The sequence below is a fragment of the Osmerus eperlanus genome, chromosome 3 (genome assembly GCF_963692335.1).
Source record: "Osmerus eperlanus chromosome 3, fOsmEpe2.1, whole genome shotgun sequence".
Lineage (NCBI taxonomy): Eukaryota > Metazoa > Chordata > Actinopteri > Osmeriformes > Osmeridae > Osmerus > Osmerus eperlanus.
Window position 1 is genome coordinate 3998344 of NC_085020.1, and position 24935 is coordinate 4023278.

The 24935-nt window shown below is 50.3% G+C and overlaps 3 protein-coding genes across 5 annotated transcripts in view; 2 read left to right on the forward strand and 1 right to left on the reverse strand.

Annotated features, from left to right (window-relative positions):
- tmem182a (transmembrane protein 182a) overlaps positions 1–24935 on the forward strand; it is a 55201-nt gene that overhangs the window by 29147 nt on the left and 1119 nt on the right. For 2 of the 3 annotated variants that reach the window (XR_009929731.1, XM_062456598.1), the window contains exons 1-3: positions 22934–23064; positions 24111–24209; positions 24530–24667. Coding sequence is in view for 2 of the 3 variants with exons in the window: in XM_062456598.1 (XP_062312582.1) it covers positions 22938–23064; positions 24111–24209; positions 24530–24667 (364 nt within the window). In the remaining variant the exon portion in view is untranslated. Of the gene's footprint in view, positions 1–21604; positions 21765–22933; positions 23065–24110; positions 24210–24529; positions 24668–24935 lie in introns of those variants that run through there. The other variant, XM_062456600.1, reaches the window with a different exon arrangement.
- Positions 1509–11904, forward strand: slc9a2 (solute carrier family 9 member 2). The gene is given in 14 exon segments (XM_062456590.1): positions 1509–2007; positions 2647–2867; positions 3256–3503; positions 5327–5577; positions 5898–6115; positions 6394–6437; positions 6439–6594; positions 6854–6943; positions 7371–7441; positions 7733–7891; positions 8111–8213; positions 9330–9446; positions 10485–10572; positions 10871–11904. Coding segments are annotated over 14 exon segments (2457 nt in total). The 5' UTR covers positions 1509–1723; the 3' UTR covers positions 11278–11904.
- Positions 12306–19260, reverse strand: mfsd9 (major facilitator superfamily domain containing 9). Its single transcript, XM_062456591.1, has 6 exons — positions 19092–19260; positions 17422–17509; positions 17184–17227; positions 15728–15857; positions 15348–15557; positions 12306–14454 (listed from the first exon to the last, which is right to left on the reverse strand). The coding sequence occupies exons 1-6, from the start codon at positions 19176–19178 to the stop codon at positions 13583–13585; spliced, it is 1431 nt and encodes a 476-aa protein (XP_062312575.1). The 5' UTR covers positions 19179–19260; the 3' UTR covers positions 12306–13582.

Genomic DNA, 24935 nt, shown 5'->3' on the forward strand with positions numbered 1-24935 from the left:
AAATCATCAAATGCTTCTTACTGTGTATTGATGGGACTATGATTAACCACAGTAGGTTTCAGGCATCTGGCACTTGCCTGGTCAAAGTTAGCAGGGGGTGCATTTCGTGGCAAGGCCCAACACAGCCCTGCCCTGAAATAAACCCCCCATGTAATTTCTGTTCCGTATGTGGAATCTGAGATGTGGAAGGTGGAGTTTTCGATCCCAGGTGCCGGCGAATGTCATCAAGAATAACATTTTGGGGTCTGCCTTGGAACAAGAGGTCACATTTTGATAGGTGTCATCAGGTAGATTTTGTTTTTCAAACGGTTGAAAAAATAGTTTCTAACAGTTGAAAAAAAATTTTTTAGGAACATTTTAAAAACTGTTTCAAAAGGTTAAAAAATATTTTCGAAAAAAGTTTTGAAACTTTTCCTTATAAACTTTTTCACATTTGGACCTGATGCTGTAGAAAATGTGACCTCCCTGATACATGGCTGAAAATGTCTGACACACCAACCAAACCATTTCAGGTGATGTATCTGTCCTTGTCAAGGCCGTAGCCATGGAGTCAACATTGGGGTGGACGAATTATTTTTTTGAATTATAATTTCGGACAGCGTGCGTGGTTGCCTGTCGTAGCGTAGCACATTTATATTTTTATATCAATATATTGAGGGGGGGGGGGGGGGGGGGGAGACATTTTGACCAGATTTAAATATTGGTAATCATAATACATATTGGGGGGGGGGGGGGACCCCCAATATGTATTATGATTACGGCCTTGGTCCTTGCCATGTATAACCTGAAGAAGATCCCCCATCTGGTTAAGATCTGGACCTGGAAACGAGGTCACATATTTTGATAGCTGCTGCAGGTTGAAAAAATATTTTAGAAAGGTTGAAAAAATTCTGCCGTTGTCAGAATTATGTGAGCTGTTACATGGCTGAAAATGTCTGACACACCATCTCAGGTGACTCATCTGTCCTTGCCATGTAGTACGTATAAAGGCCTATAGTTTTTGTGACTAATAGAAGTTTGCGCACAACATTCATGCTCGTTTCTCTTACCACACATTGTAAGGTAGACTACCGCCCCCATGTGGCAGCAATAGAAAGATGCACGATACCAAAAGACACGGAAATCACAGAGAAATCAATTACAGAGGTAGTCTCCCCTCAGAAGTCCCCTCATTTAAAATCCGATTAGTGATACACAAATGGAGCACATACGGCGATTGATTTGAACAATTAGTGTTTCAAACATGAGTATATGTGCAATTAATACAGTTCCCTACTGTTTCATGATTTCAAGTATGATAGCCTATGTTAACCGTAGCCAGTAGGTTGGTTTGCCCGAAAGCAAGATATTGCTGCTGCTTTTATCGAAAAAATAAGCAGATACAAATATTTGATTTCCCTTGGTCTAGTCCAATCAGAGCGGTGCAAAGCCGCGCCCTGGCCCTGTCGGAATGGGCGTACAGGCGCTGCAGGTGGCAGTAGAAACCAAAATAGTGTGAGGAGAGCTGTCATCCCCACTGTTGAGTTTTTTTATTACACCGTGTTTTAATTTATTGAGTAGAATACTTGTGAATGAGATTTAGTAAGTTATAATGCGAAATGGGATCAGAGCATCGTTGGATGGAGTAGCCTAATTGATTATTTCCCACGAAGGACAGTTTCACCTCACTTTTTTTGTTTGTTCATTCAGATATTAAAACAACTTTAAATTGTGTTATACCACAATGGAGAAGGTTTCGGAAAGGTTAAACGGAAGACGGTTGTACTTTCCTTGGAGTAGTTATCGTGAGTTTGCTGCCAGCTGGTGCAATGGAGAAATTCCACCGAAACCGGTCAGTGGCGTTACCGGTGGAGTTACTGTTCTACCTCCGGTCAAACCAGACAGCGGGCCTCAAGCTTTCCCCGATGATGAGAAATCAAAGCTCCCGGTGTTCTCGATGAACTACGCTCGAGTACAGCTACCGTTTGAGATCACGTTGTGGGTGCTCCTCGCTTCATTCGCCAAGATTTGGTGAGCAGAGAGAAACACTCGGTTGTGCAAACACACACCACTTACACAAAACAAAAATATGACTACAATTTCTGCTTATTGTCACTGTGAAAAAGTGTTCATTTCATATGTGCATGAAATTCCCCTTCTCCTCAACTCTCTCCCCTCTCATCTGTCACTCTCCCCCCTCTCTCTCCTCTCTTTCCTTCTCCCCCTCACTCTCTCCGCTCTCCTCTCTCTCTCTCTCTGATCTCTCTCTCTCTCTCTCTCTCTCTCTCATCTCTCTCTCTTCTCTCTTCTACCTCCTCCCTCTCCCTCTCCCTCTCCCTCTCCTCTCTCCCTCTCCTCTCTCTCCCTCTCTCTCCCTCCTCCCTCTCCTCTCTCTCTCTCCTCTCTCTCTCTCTCTCTCTCTCTCTCTCTCTCTCTCTCTCTCTCTCTCTCCTCTCCCCTCTCCCTCTCCTCTCTCTCTCTCTCTCTCCCTCTCTCCCTCTCTCCTCCCTCTCTCTCTCCCTCTCCCTCTCCCTCTCCCTCTCCCTCTCCCTCTCCCTCTCTCTCTCTCTCTCCCTCTCTCCCTCTCTTCCCTCTCTCTCTCTCTCTCTCTCTCTCTCTCTCTCTCTCTCTCTCTCTCTCTCTCTCTCTCTCTCTCTCTCTCTCCACAGCTTTCCATTTGTACCATAAGATCACTGTGTGGATCCCAGAGTCGTGCCTCCTGATCAGCATCGGTCTGATCGTGGGCGCCATCATGCACTCGGTCCACGAGGTGCCTCCCGCCGTGCTCAGCTCTGACGTCTTCTTCCTCTTCATGCTGCCTCCCATCGTGCTGGACTCTGGGTACTTCATGCCCACCAGGCCCTTCTTTGAGAACGTTGGCACGGTACGCCCGCAGCTCACAGGCAAGGCTGACGGCCTTTAGCTATTAGTCACTTACATGACTATTACATTTAGCTTTGTCGCGTGTGGGGGGGTTTATTTGTACACAACCCACAGATGTGTGTCATCATAACTAATATACTAATAATAATAAGACTTTATTTATATAGCACATTTCATACAAGAATTGCATGTCAAAGTGCTTTACATAAAATCAATAAAACAATATTATAAGTACTAATAAAAGTAATAAAACCCTTCTGATCCTAACTGTGTTGAGGATTACAGTAGCATTCACCCATGTTCCATCTCGTTTCTTCATCTCTGCGTCATGGCGACAGGGCTGTGTGGTACCATTCAGTTGTGATTGAGGAAGTTGCTGTTGTCGTTGTGCAGGTCTGTGGTTCGCCGTGGTGGGAACCCTGTGGAACAGCATCGGGATCGGCATGTCTCTGTTTGCCGTGTGTCAGATCGAGGCGTTCGGCGTCCAGGACATCAACCTGCAGGAGAACCTGCTGTTCGCCTCCATCATCTCCGCCGTGGACCCCGTGGCGGTGCTCAGTGTGTACGAGGACATCTCCGTCAACGAACAGCTCTACATCGTGGTGTTCGGGGAGTGTCTGTTCAACGATGCCGTCACTGTTGTGAGTGTGTGTGTGTGTGTTTGAGAGAGAGAAGGAAAGGGAGATGTTCACAGCGTCTGTTTGTGAGAGAACACTTGAAGCGGATGTGTGAAAGTTTGTGTTTGTATGTGTGTGACCCCGGCACTAAACATGCCATTTCGTGTGTGTGTGTGTGTGTCAAAAAGGAAGGTGGGATTGTAGCTGCACGTCGGTGGAGTGTGTGGAATCTGCATCCTCCAGAACTGGTTTTTGCCACAATTCCAAACATTAGCAGGGTAACACAAAAGCACCTCAGAACCAAACCTTCTGATGTTTGCAGTAAACATGTTGCTGTGTAACACCTCCAAAAATGGTCGTCTTGTTGACTGAGTGGGGCCTTTGTCTCTGTCTAACACCACAGCTCTCGATCTGGTTTTGCTTTCTGTGGGAAGCTCAAGTTTCACTGAGAGGCCCAGTGAATCTCACCACGCTATCTGCCTTCAAAAACACAGCTCTTTTTTGGTACAGTCATGTAAATATGACTTAGCACATCATTAAGTGTATATTCCTGATTGTGGCTTTTAAATACATGTGTATATACTTTTAAAGGAAATATTATTTGAGTGAAGTGAGAATGTGTGTACTGTATGCTATAGGAATGTGTGTTTGCTTAGATGTAACCAAACCGGTTTGGCTCCCGTTTGCTGTGGCAACTGAGCTAACCAAAAACAAAAAGTGTTGATTCCTAGAATAGAGGAGCTGGGGCTGCAGACTGTTGTACCCGGAAAAGTTGGCAGGCTTCTGAAACTGTTATACTAGGAACAGCGGGGAAAAAAGGGAACTATTGACTAAAAAAACTAGTTTCCTTTAATAAGGAGGACAGGCCAGCATCTGAAAGAGTCTCCTCCTAATTTCACAAATCAGGAAAACCAGCCAGTTAACATAAACAAAGACACAGTTTTGAATGTTTCTTTCCTCTATTATAAAAACCATTATTGTATTATTCAGTGGTTTGATTATGTCTCTTCACCAGATCAAACTGAGAAGTTCAGAGTCTTACCTGAGCCGTCTCTCAGAGTGTGCCTCTTCCCTTCTCACGCTCCCTGGCCCACGGTGGCCTCGCTGTGGGAGGGGGGAAGGGGGGGAGGGGGGCCCCTTTGTTTTCTGACAGTAGCTGAGAGCTACTGTAATAGAATCTGAGAGGGAAGCACAGACACTGGGGACTGGAGAGGCTGGGCGTGGTCACTGCTGGGAGCACACACGGGTACACCTGATGTCTGGACATGGTTCAAGCACTACAAGGTGCCTCATACACTTCCATGGTGTTCCGTGAGGAGGAACTGGAAGAGTGTGTGTGTGCTTCCTCCTTTTAATTTATGTTTGAAATCTTAGTGACTCACTAACCTGTATTGAACAAGGATTGATACAGACAGACAAGCATGCTATTGTATGACTATGAGCTGATCCGGCTTGTCCAGTTGACCGGGTTCTGGTCAAGGGTGTTTGTGGTCCAGGGTCTGGGAAAATGTGTATTTGGGCCAGGGTTAAGGTGAATGTGTTTGTCGGCCAGGATTAAGGTGAAGCATGCCAAGTGCTGTGTGGTATCACATAATCAACAGAGCAGTTCAAACACAGCCTGGGTGTGATTTACTAGCATGGCTGAGAGTTCAGAAGTTATGACCTTCACCCCTGAATTCTCTACCTCCCTCTCTCCCTCCTCACCTCCCTCTCTCCCTCCTCACCTCCCTCTCTCCCTCCTCACCTCCCTCTCTCCCTCCACACCTCCCTCTCTCCCTCCTCACCTCCCTCTCTCCCTCCTCACCTCCCTCTCTCCCTCCTCTCCTCCCTCTCTCCCTCCTCTCCAGGTGCTGTACAACATGTTCAGCTTCGTAGCGGATATGCCGGTGGTGGAGCCGGTGGACGTGTTCCTGGGCGTGGCGCGGTTCTTCGTGGTGGGCCTGGGCGGCCTGGGCTTCGGCGTGCTGTTCGGCTTCGTGGCGGCCTTCACCACGCGCTTCACCGGCAACGTCAGGGAGATCGAGCCCCTCTTCATCTTCATGTACAGCTACCTGGCCTACCTGGTGGCTGAAATGTTCTCCATCTCCAGCATCATGGCGTGAGTCCGCCTGTTTGTGCGTGTGAGTGTGTGTGTGCGTCTGTGCGTGCGTGTGAGTGTGCGTCTGTGCGTGCGTGTGAGTGTGCGTGTGCGTCTGTGCGTGCGTGTGAGTGTGCGTCTGTGCGTGCGTGTGAGTGTGCGTGTGCGTCTGTGCGTGCGTGTGTGCGTGTGTGTGAGTGCTTGAATGCTTGTCTGTCCCTGTACATGTGTAAGCGTGTGTTTGTGCGTGCATGGATTGCATGTGTGCGTTTGTGCGTTTGCGTGTAATGGCCCTCAGCGCCCGTCCTAAGTGTGTCTCCCCTGCGTGTGCCACCCCCCAGCATCGTGACCTGTGCCCTCACCATGAAGTACTACGTGGAGGAGAACGTCTCCCAGCGCTCCACCACCACCATCCGCACCGTGGTCAAGCTGCTGGGCACCGTGTCCGAGACGCTCATCTTCTTCTTCCTGGGAGTGGTCACCATCACCACGGAGCACGAGTGGAACTGGGGCTACATCCTGTTCACCCTGCTGTTCGCCATACTCTGGAGGGGCCTGGGTGAGGGGGGGGGTCGTGTTTATCTATACCTGTCTATGCTATCCTCACATCGTAAACTAAGAAAGCTTTTATATGGATTCTTCATTTAGGGGGTTAAGGGTCAAATTAAGGTTAGGGTTAGAATGACATTTAGGGTTAGGGAAAACACGATTTTGAATGGGAGTGAATTCTGGGTTCTGACTAAAATGGGTAAACAAACCCGTGTGTAAGCCATGTCAAACATCCATCTGATTTTTCAATCTTTCTTCTCGTTGATCTCTGACCTCTGTCTGTCCCAGGTGTCCTGGTGTTGACCCAGATCATTAACCCCTTCCGCACCATCCCCCTTCAACTTCAAGGACCAGTTTGGCCTGGCCTACGGAGGCCTGAGGGGGGCCATCTCCTTCGCCCTGGTCTTCACCCTGCCGGACAACATCGGCCGCCGGCAGCTTTTCATCACCGCCACCATCGCAGTCATCCTTTTCACCGTCTTCATCCAGGTAGAGGAGGGGGAGGGGGAGGTGGAGGTTAAGCAGGAGAGAGGCAAGCAGACAGCTTCTGTTCCCCGTCCAGTGTTTACAAAACATCCTGTTTTTTACAGGAGTTATTTCTTATCACTCCAACCACGAGTTATAGACATGCACACAACATGAGCTAGTTCTTGAGTAGGATGTGTTGATTATGGGGGCAGCATGGAGGCAGTATGGAGGCAGGGCAGAGCTGTGCGATCCCACTGACTCATCTGCTGCTTCCCTCCAGGGTATGAGCATACGGCCTCTGATCGAGCTCCTCAACGTCCGCAGAACCAACCGGAACCTGGACACCATCAACGTAGAGGTCCATGCCAGAGTGGGTCTCTCTCTGTCTGCCTGTCTGTCTGTCATTCTGTCTGCCTGTCTGTCTGTCATTCTGTCTGTCATTCTGTCTGCCTGTCTGTCTGCCTGTCTCTGTCTGCCTGTCCCTGTCCCTGTCCCTGTCTGTCTGTCTGTCTCTGTCTGCCTGTCTGTCTGTCTGTCTGTCTGTCATTCTGTCTGTCTGCCTGTCTGTCTGTCTCTGTCTGTCTCTGTCTGTCTCTGCCTGTCTGTCTGTCTGTCTGTCTGTCTGTCATTCTGTCTGTCTGCCTGTCTGTCTGTCTCTGCCTGTCTGCCTGTCTGCCTGCCTGTCTGTCTGTCTGTCTGTCTGCTTGTCCTTCTGTCCTGACATGCCTTACCTCATGATCTTTCTCTCCTCTGCTTCTCCTCCCTCTTCTTCCTCCTCGTCCCTCCACCTCCCCCAGCTCATGGAGCACACCATCGCTGGCATTGAGGACCTCTGTGGCCAGTGGGGACACTTCTACTGGAAGGATAAGTAAGGAGGGTTGTGAACAGCAGTCTAAACCAGCTCCCTGTCCCTTTGACTCCTCCTACACCCGCTGGGAGCGTTTCTTACAGTCTGCTTGAGTAGGGTAGGATCAGGTGGTGGAGAGAAATCAAGGGGAAAGTAACATGAAACCTCTCCTGTGCTGTGATTCAGGGGCCTTTAAAAGCAATGGATCAATTGAATATCCATGTAATAATAATGTAGGAAATGAATTCACATTTGATTGGTTTAGCAGACATTTCTCCTGTGAGTGTAACCATGCTACCTTTATCCGGGCAGGTTCATGAAGTTCAACAACCTGGTTCTGAGGAGGATCCTGATCAGGGACGACAGGGCTGAGTCCAGCATCGTGGCGCTGTACAAGAAGCTGGAGCTGCAGAACGCCATGGAGATCCTGGACTCTGTGTCTGAAGCCAACCTCTCACTCACCAACCTGAGGTACGGGACCCTCGCGCCCTCCATCTTTATATCTCTTTTTTTTGTTTCTCCATAGTAGGCTATATATTTTTTATTTCCTGGTCTCTATTTTCTTCCTCCCTCCCTCCCTCCCTCCCCCTCTCTCCCTTCCCTCCCTCCCTTCCTTCCTTCCCTTCCCCTCCCTCTCAGCCCCCCTCCCCCAAGTGTCACTGACCCGCCTGTCGTGTTTGTGTCTTCCAGTGAAAAGAAGACCTTCCTCAAATCCAAGCAGAAGTTCCTGGCGGGTGACCTGAGGAACATGCACGACATCCTGTCCAAAAACATGTACAAGATCCGCCAGAGGGTGAGAATCTCACGGCTCAGCTGCAGGGAACACGTGACCAGATTCTGATTTCAGTTTTATCATACTGTGGGTGGGGTAGATTGGATGAAGTCTGGCCGCACCCTTCTTTATAAGTAAAGAAAATATTCCACACCTCACATGCTCAGTTGTTAAAAAAAGTTCCACCCACATTAAAAAAAGGGACCAACACCTCTTTTCGCAGATAATCTGTTTATTCGTTATGTTGATTTCGCCTCCGCTTGTAGACACACACACAAATTAAATATGACAACTGTTGTCTAAGGCCTCCAGACACGAAACCAAACCTCAGGGATCTGAAGCAATCTGACGGCCATGTATAGTCAGTGTTTTCCTGGACACTTTGCTAGAGGAGAACCTGTAGACATGAAGGTCCTGACTCTGTCACCTGCTGCTTTGCATCGCTCCACAGGCTGACTGTGGTCACCAGTACTTTTCCATAGGTGACATCACCCCTCAGGAGCGTGGACTGAAAGCGGCGGCCGCATGCATGCATGGGGGGTGTTAGTGTGTGTGCATGCATGCATGGGGGGTGTTAGTGTGTGTGCATGCATGCATGGGGGGTGTTTGTGTGTGTGCATGCATGCATGGGGGGTGTTAGTGTGTGTGCATGCATGCATGGGGGGTGTTAGTGTGTGTGCATGCATGCATGGAGGGTGTTAGTGTGTGTGCATGCATGCATGGAGGGTGTTAGTGTGTGTGCATGCATGCATGGGGGGTGTTAGTGTGTGAAATCAGTGATGTGGCAGTGGAACAGGTCTGTGAGGAAACTGCTGTTTAGGTCTTGCTGCTTTCTGTGTTCATCCCCTGACCAGAATCTGCTGCCCTCTGGTGGTCTGGAGTGGGGGAACATGATGTTCTGGAACGTTCAGTCATGCTGTCTGTGACTTAACCACCACAAACCTGAAATGTTCCTGTAACCCACACACTTGTCCTTGTATGCAGTCCAAATGGGTTAGGGTTAGAATAATGAATAACAAATGTATCAAATTACAGTTTTATGTGTTGTTTCTTATCTGTAACTGTGTGCGTTTCGGTCTCTTATCTTTGCAAAGTCTGTGTGTTATGAGTAATGATGTGTGTGTGTGTGTTCCTCAGACGATGGCGTACACCAACAAGCACGAGCTGCCCAACGAGAACAGGACCAAGGAGATCCTGATCAGACGACACGCCAGCATCAGACGCAGCCTGCGACCCGGAAGCTTCCATGACCAGGTACAGGGGAGAGGGGGAGGAGGGGAGGGGGGGAGGGGGGGAGGAGGGGGAGAGGGGGGGAGGGGATGAGGGGAGGGGGATGAGGGGGAGAGGATGAGGGGAGGGGGAGGAGGGGATGAGGGAGGGGGGGAGGGGATGAGGGAGGGGGATGAGGGGGAGAGGATGAGGGGAGGGGGAGGAGGGGATGAGGGGAGGGGGGGAGGGGATGAGGGGAGGGGGATGAGGGGGAGAGGATGAGGGGAGGGGGAGGAGGGGATGAGGGGAGGGGGGGAGGGGATGAGGGGAGGGGGATGAGGGGGAGAGGATGAGGGGAGGGGGAGGAGGGGATGAGGGGGAGGGGGGGAGGGGATGAGGGGAGGGGGATGAGGGGGAGAGGATGAGGGGAGGGGGGAGGGGATGAGGGGAGGGGGATGAGGGGGAGAGGATGAGGGGAGGGGGAGGAGGGGATGAGGGGAGGGGGAGGAGGGGATGAGGGGAGGGGGAGGAGGGGATGAGGGGAGGGGAGGCAGGAGAGGGGGAAGAGGAGAGGGAAGAGAGGGGAGGGAGGAGAGGGGGAAGAGGGGAGGGAGGAGAGGGGGAAGAGGGGAGGGGAGGGAGGAGGAGAGGAGAGGGGGAGGAGGGGAGAGGAGAGGGGGAGGAGGGGAAGCAGAGAGGAGGGGAGGGGGAGGAGGGGAGGGAGGGGGGGAGAGGGGAGGAGAGGGAGAGAAGGGAAGGGGGAGGAGGTTTGGAAGGGGTGATGTGACAGGCTAGTTGGTGGAGGACAGGGGATGAGCAGGAATAGATAGCCACTATATTTACTGTCCCCTCTATATTAGCCAGCATGGTACTATTCTTAGTACAGTAGTAATGTCTGTTCCAACTGGGGTCTGTCTGGGCATGTACTACCTGATTCAGTTACACTAGTATGCCTGTAATGATTCAGCTTTCTCCAAAAACCTTGTCTCTCTCTCTCTCTCTCTCTCTCTCTCTCTCTCTCTCTCTCTCTCTCTCTCTCTCTCTCTCTCTCTCTCTCTCTTCTCTTTCTTTTCTCCCTCCCAGACTATACCCAAGTCCCAGAAGTACTTCTCTCTGCCTGCTGGGAAGAATCTGGACTCTCAATTCCCTCGTAAGAGGATGAGTCATGCAAGTGAGTGTGGCAGCCAGAGTGTAGATCAGACACTTCCTGATCTGTCAAGGTTGAGAGATGAGAGATTTCAAGGAGGGCAGAACACAGAAGTTTTTTTTTTCCATTCAATTCCAATTCAAATAATTTCTTCCCCATTGTTCCTTCCTTCTGTCTCTACTCCTCCCTTCTCTCTCTCTCTCTCTCTCTCTCTCTCTCTCTCTCTCCTCTCTCTCTCTCTCTCTCTCTCTCTCTCTCTCTCTCTCTCTCTCTCTCTCTCTCTCTCCTCCTCTCTCTCTCTCCCTCCTCTCTCTCTCTCCAGGTGATGAGGACACCAAGTCGGAGGTGGCCTACCCTCCAGCCCGCTCCAGGCGGGCCCAGCAGAGAGCGTCCCGGGTCATGATGCCTCTCCACAGGCTGGACACCCTGGTGGAGAGGCCCTCTCTGGACGTGGTGGACGAGAGGGGGCCGCGGGGGCACGCCGCGTCCCGGGTCGCTTCGTCCTCCTCGGACTCCCGCGTCCCCGCCCCTCAGCGCCACTTCCACCCCTCCCCGGATCGCCCCGGCAACGGTGCCCATGGTAGCAACAATGTGTTTGATCCTCAGGAGGAGGGGGAGGAGCCTCAGGCCATGCCCCCCTCTTGGGCCGCTGAGCCTCGCGACGGGTCAGGCGGAACGCGGAACCCCCTTCTTAAGAGACCCCAGTGGAACCCTCGCAAGAACCCCTGAGAACCCTGTTTGAACTTGGAGAGCTTTCCTAGAAGCAGGTCTGCTCTGGCCGGACCCTCCGCTCAACCCAGGGTTCTAGAACCTCAGAACTGTGGAACACCTGTCTGCGGGCATGTACTGTGTGTACATACATCACGTTTCTTAGTTTTTTTTTTTATATCCAATGTGGTCAGGGAGTTGGAAGTATGTGTGTGTCTGTGATATGTCGGGATTGACAGAGTTGTGAAAAGGGTGTTAAAGAATATGTTGTGCTTATTAAAGTTATGCATTGTGCTTATTAAAGTTATGAACTTAAAAGTGTGCTCAGGCTTAAACATTGGGTCTCACACTGGGTGTGGGAAGCAGGCTGTTCTTTGTGTCTCTATCTCTTCATTTTCAGAAACAACCTTGAAACCGGGTGGAGACGGCACCCGAGCAGGTGGGACGCGTAGGCAAGAACAACTCCCTGATGCACGAGAGAACAAGCTCAACCCTTTTTTAATACTTGTGTGTTTCAATTGCACTGTATAAATATATGCTGGGGAGGGACAGATAGCCAGTTAGACTTCGTGAACCAGCCCAAACTCTGTTGCGGGTAGGGAAACGTAGACAACCCCAGAGCTCTGTACTTGTTGATTTCCAACTGCTGCATTAAAGATGATATTATCGGACCTCTGCGACTCCAGACCACTCTTTCTAGAACACAGATTTGTGTCATTGGATACCATCATTACATATTGGAATAGACACAAAGACTTTGAATCCTTCAGTGTGTCCGTTACACAACTCCACTACACCACCTCAACACTACACAACCTCAACAGTACACCTCCTCAACACAGGGCTGAATATATTACATCACGCCTTGGTTGTGTAACAAAACCCAACATTGTAAATCTGATCTGAATATGCCCTCAACTTGATATCTGTGGGGGGGAGGGGGGGGGGGTTAGTACCATGTAGATATAATGGTGCAGGCTTTGACAGTTGGCGTTTAGTAGCACTTTGCAGGTTATTGTTTTCTATAGTGAAAAATGAGGTTGGCAAGGGACAATATGGATTATTTTATTATCTCCCACAGGAGGACTCAGTCCAACAGAAGTGTTTTATTCCATTCAGTGGTATTAGAACAACTCCAACTCCTAGCTGGAAATAAAAAACCTTAAATATGTAAGTAACAAATAATACAATTTGTATATGCCCATTTTCTTCTTAAAGTAATACATGAATGAAACTAAATCTGGTAATTCTGTATATATAGTCGGTTTATAGATTACAGCAGGGGAGTAGGTTTCATTATACTTTTGGAAAACGGCAAATCTTTCCCCCCCACCATTAAGAAAATTAATAATATGTTGCCGCATCTCTATTTAAAAAACCTGTTCCAGCCACATCTGAAAACAAACCTACTTCCCTGTATTACAGCTCAAATAGCCAAATAACAGGTCACCATAATAAGGTCTACATGGGATGTTAACATCTAGAAAAGTAAGAAAACAAACTGAATGTAAACGTAGCCCAGAGCAACAAGGACCGGGTGCGGAGCCTCCAGCACAGTATGAACATGTGACCCAGAGAGACGAGGGGTCGAGGGTCGAGGCAGAGAATGCTCTCAGATCGGTTTCTCTTCCAGCCTCTTCTTTGTTTACACCAGAACTGACAGGATTCGACCTGATCCTGGACCAGTTCCTATTCTGAGGCTACAGCAGAAAGCTCTCCTCTCCCATCTTAAAGGGGCTGAGAGCCGACAAGTGGATGAAGTGCATTTTTGGGGAATCATAGTACCTGGTGTGTAGAGTACAGTTTGTCTATAGTGGTTAAGGAAGTTAAAGACCACTGTACATCCTAAGACATCATTTGCTCTTAAACATGATTGTCTCTGACAAGAGACATAAAGCGAATATTCTCATTGAATATTCCTACGTGAACATGACCATATTAGGTCATTATAGATTTCCACCCTCTCTGACAGAGGGCCTCATGGCAGGCCTGGGTGTTCTAAGGTTGCCAGGGTAACGCAACACGTGTGTGTGTGTGCGTGTCTGAGACAACCTCCCTGATTGATCTGCCGTGCTGGTGGACAGCACTCTTATTGTGACATCATCACATCAACGTAACAGAAGGGGCACGCCCCCCTTTTTACACTCACAAAACAACAAACAACCAAGACGACAGCCCCTCACACTCAAACGACCAATCAACAACCCCCAGAGTCTGTCTTCAGTGGTCCAACCAGACTCCTCCCGCCTATATGAGTGATGGTTTCGCATCGATACGCCATCCTTTCATCCGCTCTCGTTCCGTCTCTCTCCCTCCCTCCGTCGTCTCAGAGCTTGGCCTCCTTGTCCCTCCCCTTGCCGTCCCACTTGGGAATCCTGACCAATAGCAGGGCCACGGCGGCCAGCGCTAGCCCCACCCCCAGGCTGGGCGGGCCGCAGGGGCTGAACTCCTGAGCCAATCCGGAGAGCAGCGGCGCCAGGACGCGCCCCACCGCCGTCACCGACTGCCCCGCCCCGATCAGCGTGCCGCTGGCGTGGGTCCCGCCCCTCCGCAGCTCCAGGTCGGTGATGCAGGTGCGCCCGATGGTGGTGGAGATGGCGAAGAAGGTGGAGCTGAGCACCACGCTCCACACGCTGGCGGCGGCGGCGTACAGCAGGATGAGGCAGCAGGTGAGCACGGTGGAGTGGAGGAGAAGGGCAGACATGTTGTTGCCGTACAGCTGGGTGACCGGGCCCACCAGGCACCCGGCCAGGGCTCCCAGGGTGCTGCTGTAGCTGATGAGGTAACCCGTGACCTTGGGCCGCATGGAGAAGCGCTCCTCCATGGCCAGGGAGAAGTTGCTGTAGTAGAGCATGATGGCCACCGCCATGAGGAGGCGCACCAGGAACAGGTCCCACATGTCCGAGCAGGCCACCGTGCGGATTTTGGAGCCCACCGAGGAGAGCTGCCTCCAGGCAGGCTGGAGCAGGGACACCTCCCTCCAGCCTCGCGGCGCCTGGAGCTTCCGGGGAGACGCCGGCGCTAGCCCGGGCGCTAGGGGCGGAGGGTGCTGGTGGTTGTTACCGTGGGAACAGTTTTGCGGTGTCGAGCTTGTGCCGTTGTTGTCGTGGCAGGCCTTGCCGGCGCTGGTGCTTGTGTTGGAGTTGGCGTCGGTGCGTTGGGCGAGTGCATCACTCCAGGGAAGCATCCACACCAGACCTGGAACAGACCAATGGGAGGACGGGGTCAGAGGTCACAAGTTCTCTCTCCATCCTGTTTGTCTCACTCGCTCCCTCAGACTGTTTCTGTCTCTCCTTTTATCTCAGTCCCACCTCCTTCCTCTCTCATTCCCTACATAGGATAATGCTACGGAAGACAGTGAGGAATATAAACTATAAACTGTATAAACTGTGTAACTGTATAAACTGTTGTTTCTGACTGTATAGTGAGGGGTGTAACCCTTTTCCTGTTCCTGTTATATCAGGTAGCCCCTCTCTCTCTCTCTCTCTCTCCTTACCTCCCACCACTCACCCTCCCTCCCTCCCTCCCCACCTCACTCTCCCTCCCTCCGGCCTCCCTCCCTCCCCACCTCACCCTCCCTCCCTCCCTCCCCACCTCACTCTCCCTCCCTCCCTCCTCCCTCCCTCCCCACCTCACTCTCCCTCCCTCCCTCCCCACCTCACTCTCCCTCCCTCCCTCCTCCCTCCCTCCCCACCTCACTCTCCCTCCCTCCCTCCCCACCTCACTCTCCCTCCCTCCTCCCTCCCTCCCCACCTCACTCTCCCTCCCTCCCTCCCCACCTCACTCTCCCTCCCTCCCTCCCTCCTCCCTCCCTCCCCACCTCACTCTCCCTCCCTCCCTCCTCCCTCCCTCCCCACCTCACTCTCCCTCCCTCCCTCCCCACCTCACTCTCCCTCCCTCCTCCCTCCCTCCCCACCTCACTCTCCCTCCCTCCTCCCTCCCTCCCCACCTCACTCTCCCTCCCTCCCTCCCCACCTCACTCTCCCTCCCTCCTGCCTCCCTCCCTCCCCACCTCACTCTCCCTCCCTCCCTCCTGCCTCCCTCCCTCCCCACCTCACTCTCCCTCCCTCCCCCCCCCCCCCTCCACTGACCGGCGTTGAGGAGGAAGATTGCGGCGCAGGTGAAGGAGGAGGTGTAGAAGCCCCCCTCGTGCTCCGTCAGGTAGCCCCCCACCACGGGCCCCAGGATGAAGCCCACGCTGGAGGCCGCGTTGAAGTGGCCCATCACCAGGGGGCGCTCCGTCTCCGACACCACGTCCGACAGCAGGGCTCTGCAGATGGACAGGGAGTGCTTGAACAGACCTGCAGGGACGGGAGGGGCAGAGTGGGGGCAAGAGACAGAGAGAAAAGATAAGGAGAGAGTAGAATAAGAACACAGTAAGTCACGTTCTTCTCACTAAACAAGCCTCTTAGACTTTGAACACGAATAATCCCCCCTTCCTCTCCACCCCCTCCGCACCTCCCCCACTCACCCACAGGTATCCTGGCCAGTACAAACAGAGCGATGCTGGAGGACATTCCCAGCAGGCCGTATCCCAGAGCGCTCAGCAACAGACAGGTCAGCAGAGAGTCCCTCCTCCCCACCACGTCACTCCAGCTGCCCTGCCAATCACAACGCACGCATGTCACATGACAGGAAGTTGTTTACAGCCTTGAATAAACCTTGTTTTGTGCATCGGCTTAAGCAGGGAGAGTAAATGCAAGCCAGAAAGCTAAATATTTTAAGGGATGTGTAACTTTAAAACTACCCTACAGTGTCTTTACTTTTTTTCCAGCAGTGGGAAATTTGCGATGTGCCAAAGCACTTTCCGATCGGTTGTGAAATATTAGCAATAGTTTGGGGGATTTTGAAAGGAAGTGCTGACCAAACTGCCACCGTGTCCACAATCATGTATGACTGCTAATCATGTATCCATGAATAGTTTTGAACAACGTGGATTCTCCTGTCAGGAGTGAAGATGAGGAGACTCCATCGCTACAGAGAAGGCCTGGCCTCCATCAGAGCGGAGGAGAATGACGGCCTGTCCAGCTCCGAGGTCACACCACGCGGCCCTGATGGTGTGTGGGATCAGGTGACCCAGAGGGATCAGGTGACCCAGAGCTGAGGAATCCCACAGCCCTCTCAACTAGCCAACCCAGGCGCCTCCACTTTGGATCGTACGGCACTTCTGAGATATGAATGACCACACACACACACACACACCCACACACGCTCACACACACTCACACGCCCACTGCAGCATGATGATATAATGAAATCAGGGGCCCAAATTGAATTAGCTGTATTCTGGATGATGCCTGTGGGGATTGCCATAGAGACCAGGCTGTTCCCCCGGTCCCTCCTTGCCATGTCTGAGCCCTGCCACCACAAACAGCTCCTTATTTCTTTAATTTGTCGCATGACCCCTGAGATTTAAACCAATTTCTTGAGACGAGGGGGGAGGGCGGGGGGACCCATGCAGAGCTCTGGGAATCTGTCTCTTCAGATGGACGTACAGTACAGAGGCTTGTTATGGGAGACAGAGTAGGGGGAACAGGTTACTGTTAATGCGCTGGTAATGATGAAGGCATGACGATGCATCACTCTCGCTCAGTGGCGATTGCCGGGGGGGATACCACATCGCCATGGAGATCCGATAACTCAAGCCAGAAGTCAACGAGAAGCTTAAAGGTAGATGTAGGTGTGTTGGTGTGAGTGTGGGCCCCTCTCTTCATGGCGCCCTAGGCGGTTGCCTAGTTCGCCTATAGCAAACGCCGGCCCTGAGAGTGTCACAACTCAGCTGTACAGTCCCAGATGGCCCAGACACCCATCCGAACCCCTCTCCCTAGAAGGATCCGCGTGACTCGGCGCCGCCCTGCAGGTTGAATGTGGACACTGCAAGACCCACAGCGAGGGAGAGCATGGGGAGAACGTACAGTGATACTTACCACTACAGTGCTCGAGAACAGCTGTAGGATCCCATATGTGGAGCCTGGAAGACCAACCACAACAACCACACAGTTTTCAGTCACTTACAAACTAGCTGTCTTGACTCATAGTCAATGCTGCGTCAATAACCATTAGCTAAGTAATTGGGGTGCACTTGATTTACGTCACCTAGTAATGACCAGGTCCTATCAAGGCATTATTACTGAGGCCCTTTATGGCAGACTTGTAAACACCCACCTACGATCCCAGCCACGGTCGGGCTGGCCCCCAGAGCCTTCACATGGTGGCTGAGGAGAGGAATGATCATGCTCACACCAAACAGGTCCTGTAGGGAGGAGAGACAGAGAGAGAGACAGACAGAGAGAGATAGAGAGACAGACAGACAGAGAGAGATAGAGAGACAGAGACAGAGACAGACAGAAAGAGATAGAGAGAGAGACAGAGAGAGAGAGAGACAGACAGAGAGAGATAGAGAGACAGAGAGACAGAGAGAGAGACAGACAGAGAGATAGAGACAGACAGAGAGAGAGAGATAGAGAGAGAGACAGAGAGACAGAGAGAGAGACAGAGAGACAGAGAGAGAGATAGAGAGAGAGACAGAGAGAGAGACAGAGAGAGAGACAGACAGAGAGATAGAGACAGACAGAGAGAGAGAGATAGAGAGAGAGACAGAGAGACAGAGAGAGAGAGACAGAGAGAGAGAGACAGACAGAGACAGAGAACAGGAAAGTTCAGATGGATGACTTTCTATTCATTTACAAAGTGTTCAGTCAGTTCACGTCTGTCTGCAGGCTGTTCTCACGTGTACTGTATACAGACAGAGAGGGCCTGGCATCACCAGACACACAGAGGCATGTACAGTACCCAGACAGGGGAGGCAGGCCAGTGCCTAGCATGCGGAGACAACCTGACCCTCTGAAGGCAGCTCAGCACCTTATTTATCATATCACTGACATGATGTAGTGAGCAGCTATCATCGCTGACATACACAGGAAACACACAGGAACACAGTTATCCAATAGGAACATTGGAGTGAATGTGTTTGCACATCATGAAGATGCAGATTCCAGTTCTGTTCATATTTTCAAGGGAATGAGAAAAGAGGTCAGGACTGCTGTGTTTGTCAGGGTGTTGCTTGTTGTGTGGTTCTGGAGAGCTCTCTCTCAGCTTGTTTCTCTACTTGTGTAAGACAGCAGAGTCTTGCCAGAGCCTTGATTGAAGTCACACTGTAACTCCTCCAGTGTCACGGCACTACCCATTAAACTAACAGGTTAATTCTCAGTTAAACTCAACCGCAGCAGCGCATAAACATGTGCCGTGTGCGTTTGTCAAAAGGAGATTTCACAAATGAGTTGAGCTTTCAGGTGAGAATGCAGTTGTGAGAATCAGAGTGATGGGATTCTCTGCAACTCTCAGTCCCCTGTCTGATGGAGAGATACCTGAGGTAGAAGTCATCCCATTTCAACTGTAGCCTAAGCATTTATAGCGCATCAGCTATACACCTACCTGAAACACCAGTAATGGTAACTTAAATTATTATATTATTATTTTTAACCCTAACCCTAACATTTTAAATGGTTATAAAACCAGGCAATTAATGTATATCATATACTATGTGATATGTTTCATGAAATAACAGTTCGGCGAGTTGCAGGTGGCAACTGTTTATTTCGACTGAACACCACATAATTCCAAGGACTACCCGATTTAGGACACGTTTTTCTGACAGCATTGCAATTGTGCTTCCGTCAACGTGCTGTCATCTGTCCAAGTAAAACCTACTTTACAGTCTAATGTAGCCTAAATTATTTCCTACCATTCAAATGTCATACAATGCTAATTGTACCAGCTCTTGAGACGAAAGTTAAGAAAGCATACAGTTCATATGTTACGACACAAACACTCACCATGAACCCCACCACATATATACATTGTATAATCCGCGTTCGTCCTCTTGGTCTCTGATATAATATGCTACATTTCACGTTGTTCATTCTCCCTCAATGACAGCTCTGTGACGGTTGTTGCGGAAGTGTTCACACACACTTCTGGAGTGCCCATCCACCAAAAGGTCCCACGGACATACAATGTTGCTGTTCAGCGGGGGAGGAGCATTAGCAGGCGTCCAACTGTCAAACCATCTCACGCCGAGTTATGAGGTGTCGCTACATATTTATTAGATTGCTGAACCAGGTTGTGCATTCATCTTGACGAGTCTTGGCAGGTTTAAAATACATGTTTGCAAAGCAAAATCAGCCGGATTTCCCCTATACACCACAAAGGGTGGTATAGACCGTGCGTCAAATATTTGGAGCGCGTTATTCAAATTCGCTAGCACAGGGGTCTCTCCCTCCCTCCCTCCCTCCCTTCCTTTCTCTCTCCTCTCTCTCTCTCTCTCTCTCTCTCTCTCTCTCTCTCTCTCTCTCTCTCTCTCTCTCTCTCTCTCTCTCTCTCCCTCCCCTCCCTCCCTCCCTCCCTCCCTCCCTCCCTCTCTCTCTCTCTCTCTCTCTCTCTCTCTCAAACGCATACACTTTAAACGCTTCTTATGGTTTTAACGGGACACAAGGATATAAATGTAAAGTGAGGTTGCTTTTTCTCCCCCTGCTGGTTATGTCTGTAAAATACGAGTGTACTATCACAACCAAATGTCAGTACACATGACAGATACACAGTCTATATAAAGGTATTCCTTTAAAGTGAAATGAAATCCCTGCCCTTCTGATCTGAGAATTTTGGATGGAATACAACACACACACACACACACAATGAGAGTAGCAGTGAGAGGCTTAGTTTATAGGCTCTGCTCTGTTCAGGAATGTTGTTTACCCTCTTCCAATAGAAGGGTGTGGAAGGAGATCACAGTATCATGGGCAGTCTGATTAAGACATCTGATACACACACACACACACACACACACACACACACACACACTTACACACCACACACACACGCTTACACACACATGCTTACACACACACACGCTTACATACCACATTCACGCTTACACACCACACACACACACGCTTACATACCCCACATTCACGCTTACACACCACACACACACACGCTTACATACCACATTCACGCTTACACACCACACACACACGCACACACGCTTACACACCACACACACACACACGCTTACAAACACCACACATACATGCTTACACACCACACACACACGCACACACGCTTACACACCGCACACACACACACGCTTACAAACAGCACACACACACACTTACACACCACACACACACGCTTACACACCACACACACACGCTTACACACCACACATACACGCTTACACACCACACACACACTTACACACCATACACACATACATGCTTGCACACCACACACACACACCCACACACACACAAACACCATATTCAGCATATTGAACGTCTGTACTGTGCCTGGGATTTCTTCACACTTAATTTCACAAGCTAATCTCAAACTAAAACATGGGTCCTTCCCTACGGAGTGCAGATGAGAGAGAAGAGATCAACAGAGCCCAGGCCAAGGCCTGTCTTCCTGCAGTCATACTCACATCAGCCTGCTAATGAGCTGTGTGTCTATATGGGCTCCGTGATAAATATCCCCACGAGATGCTAACCAGCCAGCCGCTCACCTCAGCTCCTCCTGATGGAGAAGACTGGGAGGAGGGGAGGGAACTCTGGGGTTGGTGTTTCCTGAGGACAGGAACAGTGACACACAGGAAATAAAAAAGCCTCTATTCGTTGCTCGAGTTCCAAACAGGAAGTTAGCTTGGTCAACAATGGTGCTGGATTCATACAATCGGTTGCAACCAGAGACACAGACGGCCCCAAAAAAGAGCTATTTCTTCATATTGGAGTGAGTGTGTTGTGTGTGTGTAGTGTTTGGGGGCAGCTTTGGGGGGTGGGTGATTGTAGGAATGCCTCTCTCCTGTTCCACCCCCACCCCCACCGTCCCTGTCCCTCCCTCATTCCCCCGTGCATTGGAGGGTTCCAGTTGCCAGGAGATATTTTCGTCCCGCAACCCGCCATGCCCCCCCCCCCCCCCCCCCAATTCTGACAGATCACTCAGACTGGAAGAGCAGCAGGCAACCTTCAATCAGCCCCCCGAAATAGCCCAAGGGGAGGGCTCACTACCCCTGTGAGGGTCACAGACTGCCCTGTCCCAGTCAGTCCAGTCCTGTCTTCAGCCCCAAACATACACAGCCTGGCAGACAGCCGTCAGAGGAGAGTCAAGAGGAGAGTCAGAACCCTGTCAGAGGAGAGTCAGACCCTGTCGGACTCCAACACCAAGACTCCGGAACACGACGAGCCAAAGAGCCCAAGAATTGCCGCTTGATACTGATTGTGGGAACACACTGTCTTGAAGCTGTCTTAAAGAGTGTGTTTGTTCTACAATACACACAACACACACACACTAGCACACACTCCTGATAGGTGACCATGAAGCTGAGCGTGGCTCTGTTTTTCGCCGGGCTCTTTGGCGCGCTCGCTGCCGTGTTCGTCCTCCTCTCCTTCGGGACAGATTACTGGCTCCTGGCCTCCGAGACCTGCAACAGAGAGGACCTCAGCACTCCAGAAGTAAGAAAACATCTACAAACTGCTTCAGTGAGAATTGTCAACACTTTAATTTGCTGAGATGAGTTAAAAAGGCATGTGGGTGAACTGGCCTGTTTTCGCTCTCCAGAATGGAGAGCTGTGAGGAGAGCTCAAATGAGGCTGCAGTATGTTTCTAATTGTGAGAAAAAGGGAGAAGCTGGGTGGGGTCTGTGGGGAGGAGAAGACCATGATCAAGGACATGTCAAGGTGGAGCTCTGACAAGTTGGGGTCTCTCCGGCAAAGAGAATTAGGATGCGACTGTTTGACTCAGTAGCTGTGTGTCCGACCGACCGTGCTTTGAGACATACTGTAGTAGATATTGTAGATTGAGACATGCTGCCCCCAGTGATAGAAATACAAACAGCGGTATCTGGAGACATCTTAGTCTTTATGGTATGGGTGTTTGAATATCAGCTGGCAAGCAGATCTAGCCAGGTGTTTGTAGTGAGCAATGAAACAGGAATCCCAGCATGATACTGACTGTACATCTATAAGCCAAAGATAGAAGGGGTCAGTGTAGCTACAGTACCTTCTGTCTTTGAATTTGGTGAGGATGATACCTTTTGAGGACGTTTACAAGGACATTTGAAGTTCACTTTTGAAACTGCGACCAAAATCCTGAACAATTAGCTTTTAAACTTGGGGGGTTCGTGCTATTAGTGTCATCACCTCCCCCCTGACACCACCCACCTCAGTGACCCCTCCAAGCCTCTGAGACAATGAAACTCTGGGAAGGGGTGAGGAGAGAGAGAGACTAACAGCACCATATGTAGGAAGGGAAGGAGGAGTCAAAGAGAGCAGCTGTCAAGGTTGGTGACAGCCAGAATGTGCTGGCTTGACAAACTCTATGACCTCACAGGAAGTAAAAGGTGCTCACTGAGCTTGACCTCACTGTTGCCACGACAACATATGCCGGAGCCAGCTCGCCCTGTCGTGGTTCGACAGGGCGAGGGTTAATGATGCGGTTAGAATTGGTAAGGGTTAGGGTTGTGTTTGGCTAGAAAGGGTTAGGGTGGACAGCATTGCAAATTCAGCACAGAGAAATAAGTAGATTTAGGATCATGGTTAGGGTTGGTAACCTGTGCAAAAGAAAAAGTTTTCATCCTTAGCAATAACAACGTTGTCTTTGGTGTGAAGTAGTTTGTATCAGTTTGGATGATTCCCCCCAGCCAGGTGAAGAGAGAGACGGGTTCTCCACCACAAACTTCTACCATGAGGGCTTCTTCTGGAGATGTTCCTTCAGAGGCAAGTAACGTCGACAACAGCCTCTTGTTCTGGTTCAGTAAGTCTGACTCCAACTCTGACACATGTTCCTCAGACTCTCACAGTAGAATCCTAGCACAGATCAGATCCTGGCAGTACTAGAGAATTGATATTATATTACGTTACATTACATTTAGTCATTTAGCAGAAGCTCTTATCCAGAGCGACTTACAGTAAGTACAGGGACATTCTCCCCGAGGCAAGTAGGGTGAAGTGCCTTGCCAAGGTAATTTTGCACGGCGGGAATCGAACCAACAACCTTCTGATTAATAGCCCGACTCCCTAACCGCTCAGCCATCTGACCACATACACCCTAGCCGTGGACACGATCTGGCGAGGGTTTGATTAATTCTACAGAGAGAGAGGGAGAGAGAAAGAGAGAGATAGAGGGAGGAGGAGAGAGAGAGAGATGAGAGAGAGAGAGAGAGAGAGAGAGAGAGAGAGAGAGAGGAGGAGGGAGGGAGGGAAGAGAGAGAGAGAGAGAGAGAGAGAGAGAGAGAGAGAGAGAGAGAGAGAGAGAGAGAGAGAGAGAGGGAGAGGGAGAGGAGGGAGGGAGGGAGAGGAGAGAGAGAGGAGAGAGAGAGAGAGGTAGAGAGAGAGAGAGAGAGAGAGAGAGAGAGAGAGAGAGAGAGAGAGAGAGAGAGAGAGAGAGAGGGAGGGAGGGAGGGAGGGAGGGAGGGAGGGAGGGAGGAGGGAGGGAGGGAGAGAAGAGAGAGAGAGAGAGAGAGAGAAGAAGGGAGAGAGGGAGGGAGAGAGAGAGAGGAAGAGAGAGAGAAGAAGAAGAGAAGAGATGAGGGTGTGATTTAGAATGGGAGTTAGGGAAGACTAAAGAGTAGACGAAGATATGGAAGCAAATCAATGACATAATGTTTTGAATTTTAAAAGGCATCGAATACTTAATATTGAAATTTAAACACCACTGAATTAGTTGAATTTTTTTAATTCTCTTTAAAATTGAATGTAAAATCATGTCCAAAAAGTCAAGGTTCAGAAATGTAGGTTGCTCAAATTCGAATAGTAAAATTCAGATCCCAAAAATGCATGTTTTGTTTTGTTTCTCCACAGCCAACGAGCCCTACCACAAGCTGTGCATGCCTGCCTATCTGTTCCCCTTCCCTGTGTCCCAGCAGACTCACAATGCCACGAGCTACGACTCAGCCATCAGTAAGTGTTCCCAGTGTACTGCATGTACTATCCCACCTTCCTCCCTTCCTTGGACTGTTCTCTGATCTAACTGTAGTTGGATGGGTGAAAGCCTTGGCTGTTCTGACCAGCTGTTATCAATCCAATCATGTCAGATCAGTGATCCTGTGGAAGTGGAAGGGACTGATGCACCTTCAGGATGTTCAAACAAGAGCTGTTGTTTGGATGTTTGTTTTATCCGTTTTAGATGTTATTTTATAAGAATGTATCAGGATGATGTTCATTTATCAGGACAACGTTGGTTTCCAAAACAGTACGATGCTGATGTTTACCTTGAACAGTCTACAGGGGCTTCTGGAGTGTCTTCATGCTGATTGGTGTGGTAGCTGTTGTGGTGGGCGGGTTCGTCATCATCTGTGCTGCTCCATTCGCCAGTCACTGCCTTTATAAGGCCGGGGGCGGGCTCTTCATCACCTCTGGTGAGTGGCCCAGCCAGGGTCATGTGACCCCTCATGTGATCTGCCATGGAACTTACCCCACAAGTTCTGGGCTTCAGATAAGGGGTTCTAGAACAGCTTCAATCATGATTATCAATATATTGCTAGTTTGAGATGGAATCCATGAAGGCCAACCAGCCATCACCTTCTCTTCATTACTCTCTTCCTTCACCTATTCCTCTTATCTTCTACTGTGCCCGTGTGACCTCCTTATCCCCATTCTCTCTGTCCCACCTCCTGCGCTCTATTT